Here is a 638-nt window from a genome sequence, read left to right on the forward strand (position 1 = left end):
ACGCCCGCCCTGGCCAGGCCTGGACGGCAGCAGCAACGTGCTGGCTGGACAGCTGCGGGGCGTCCCCGTGGCCGGCACCCTGGCCCACTCCTTCATCACGTCCTTCTCAGGAGCCGAGGTGCCCCCTGATCCGGTCAGTGTCCCCCTCTCCTCTCCACGCCCGGGGTGGGGGTGGGGCGCCGGGAGGCCTCTGGCTCAGCGCCGCAGCTGGGCCTCTGGGCTCCCGGGACCCTCTGGTCGCAGGTGCTGGCGCCGGCTGCTGGCCAGGGCCCCGGCATGGACCTGCCCCGGCGCGTGCAGGTGTGGCTGGAGCGCGTGTGCGCCCACCTGGGGCTGGGCCCGCGGGAGCCGCAGCAGGGGGAGCGGGCGGCCTTCGTGGCCTACGCCCTGGCCTTTCCCCGGGCCTTCCAGGGCCTGCTGGACACCTACAGCGTGCACAGGTGAGGCTGGGCGGCCCGGGCGGCTCGGGAGCCCCAGGCGCCCCGCCATGCCCGTCTCTGCCCGCAGGAGTGGTCTCCCCAACTTCTTGGCGGTGGCCCTGGCGCTGGGGGAGCTGGGCTACCGGGCAGTGGGCGTGAGGCTGGACAGCGGCGACCTGCTCCGGCAGGCCCAGGAGGTCCGCGGCGTCTTCCGGGCCG

The 638-nt window shown here is 75.7% G+C and overlaps 1 protein-coding gene across 1 annotated transcript in view; it reads left to right on the plus strand.

Annotated features, from left to right (window-relative positions):
• The first annotated feature begins 6 nt into the window (after nt 1–6).
• NAPRT (nicotinate phosphoribosyltransferase) overlaps nt 7–638 on the plus strand; it is a 1,959-nt gene continuing 1,327 nt past the window's right edge. The window contains exons 1-3 of the mRNA XM_012722874.1: nt 7–133; nt 244–440; nt 508–634. Coding sequence (XP_012578328.1) covers nt 277–440; nt 508–634 — 291 coding nt within the window. The 5' untranslated portion in view covers nt 7–133; nt 244–276. The remainder of the gene's footprint in view (nt 134–243; nt 441–507; nt 635–638) is intronic.

Source organism: Condylura cristata, unplaced genomic scaffold (assembly GCF_000260355.1).
Source record: "Condylura cristata isolate star-nosed mole 26May11 unplaced genomic scaffold, ConCri1.0 scaffold00009, whole genome shotgun sequence".
NCBI lineage: Eukaryota > Metazoa > Chordata > Mammalia > Eulipotyphla > Talpidae > Condylura > Condylura cristata.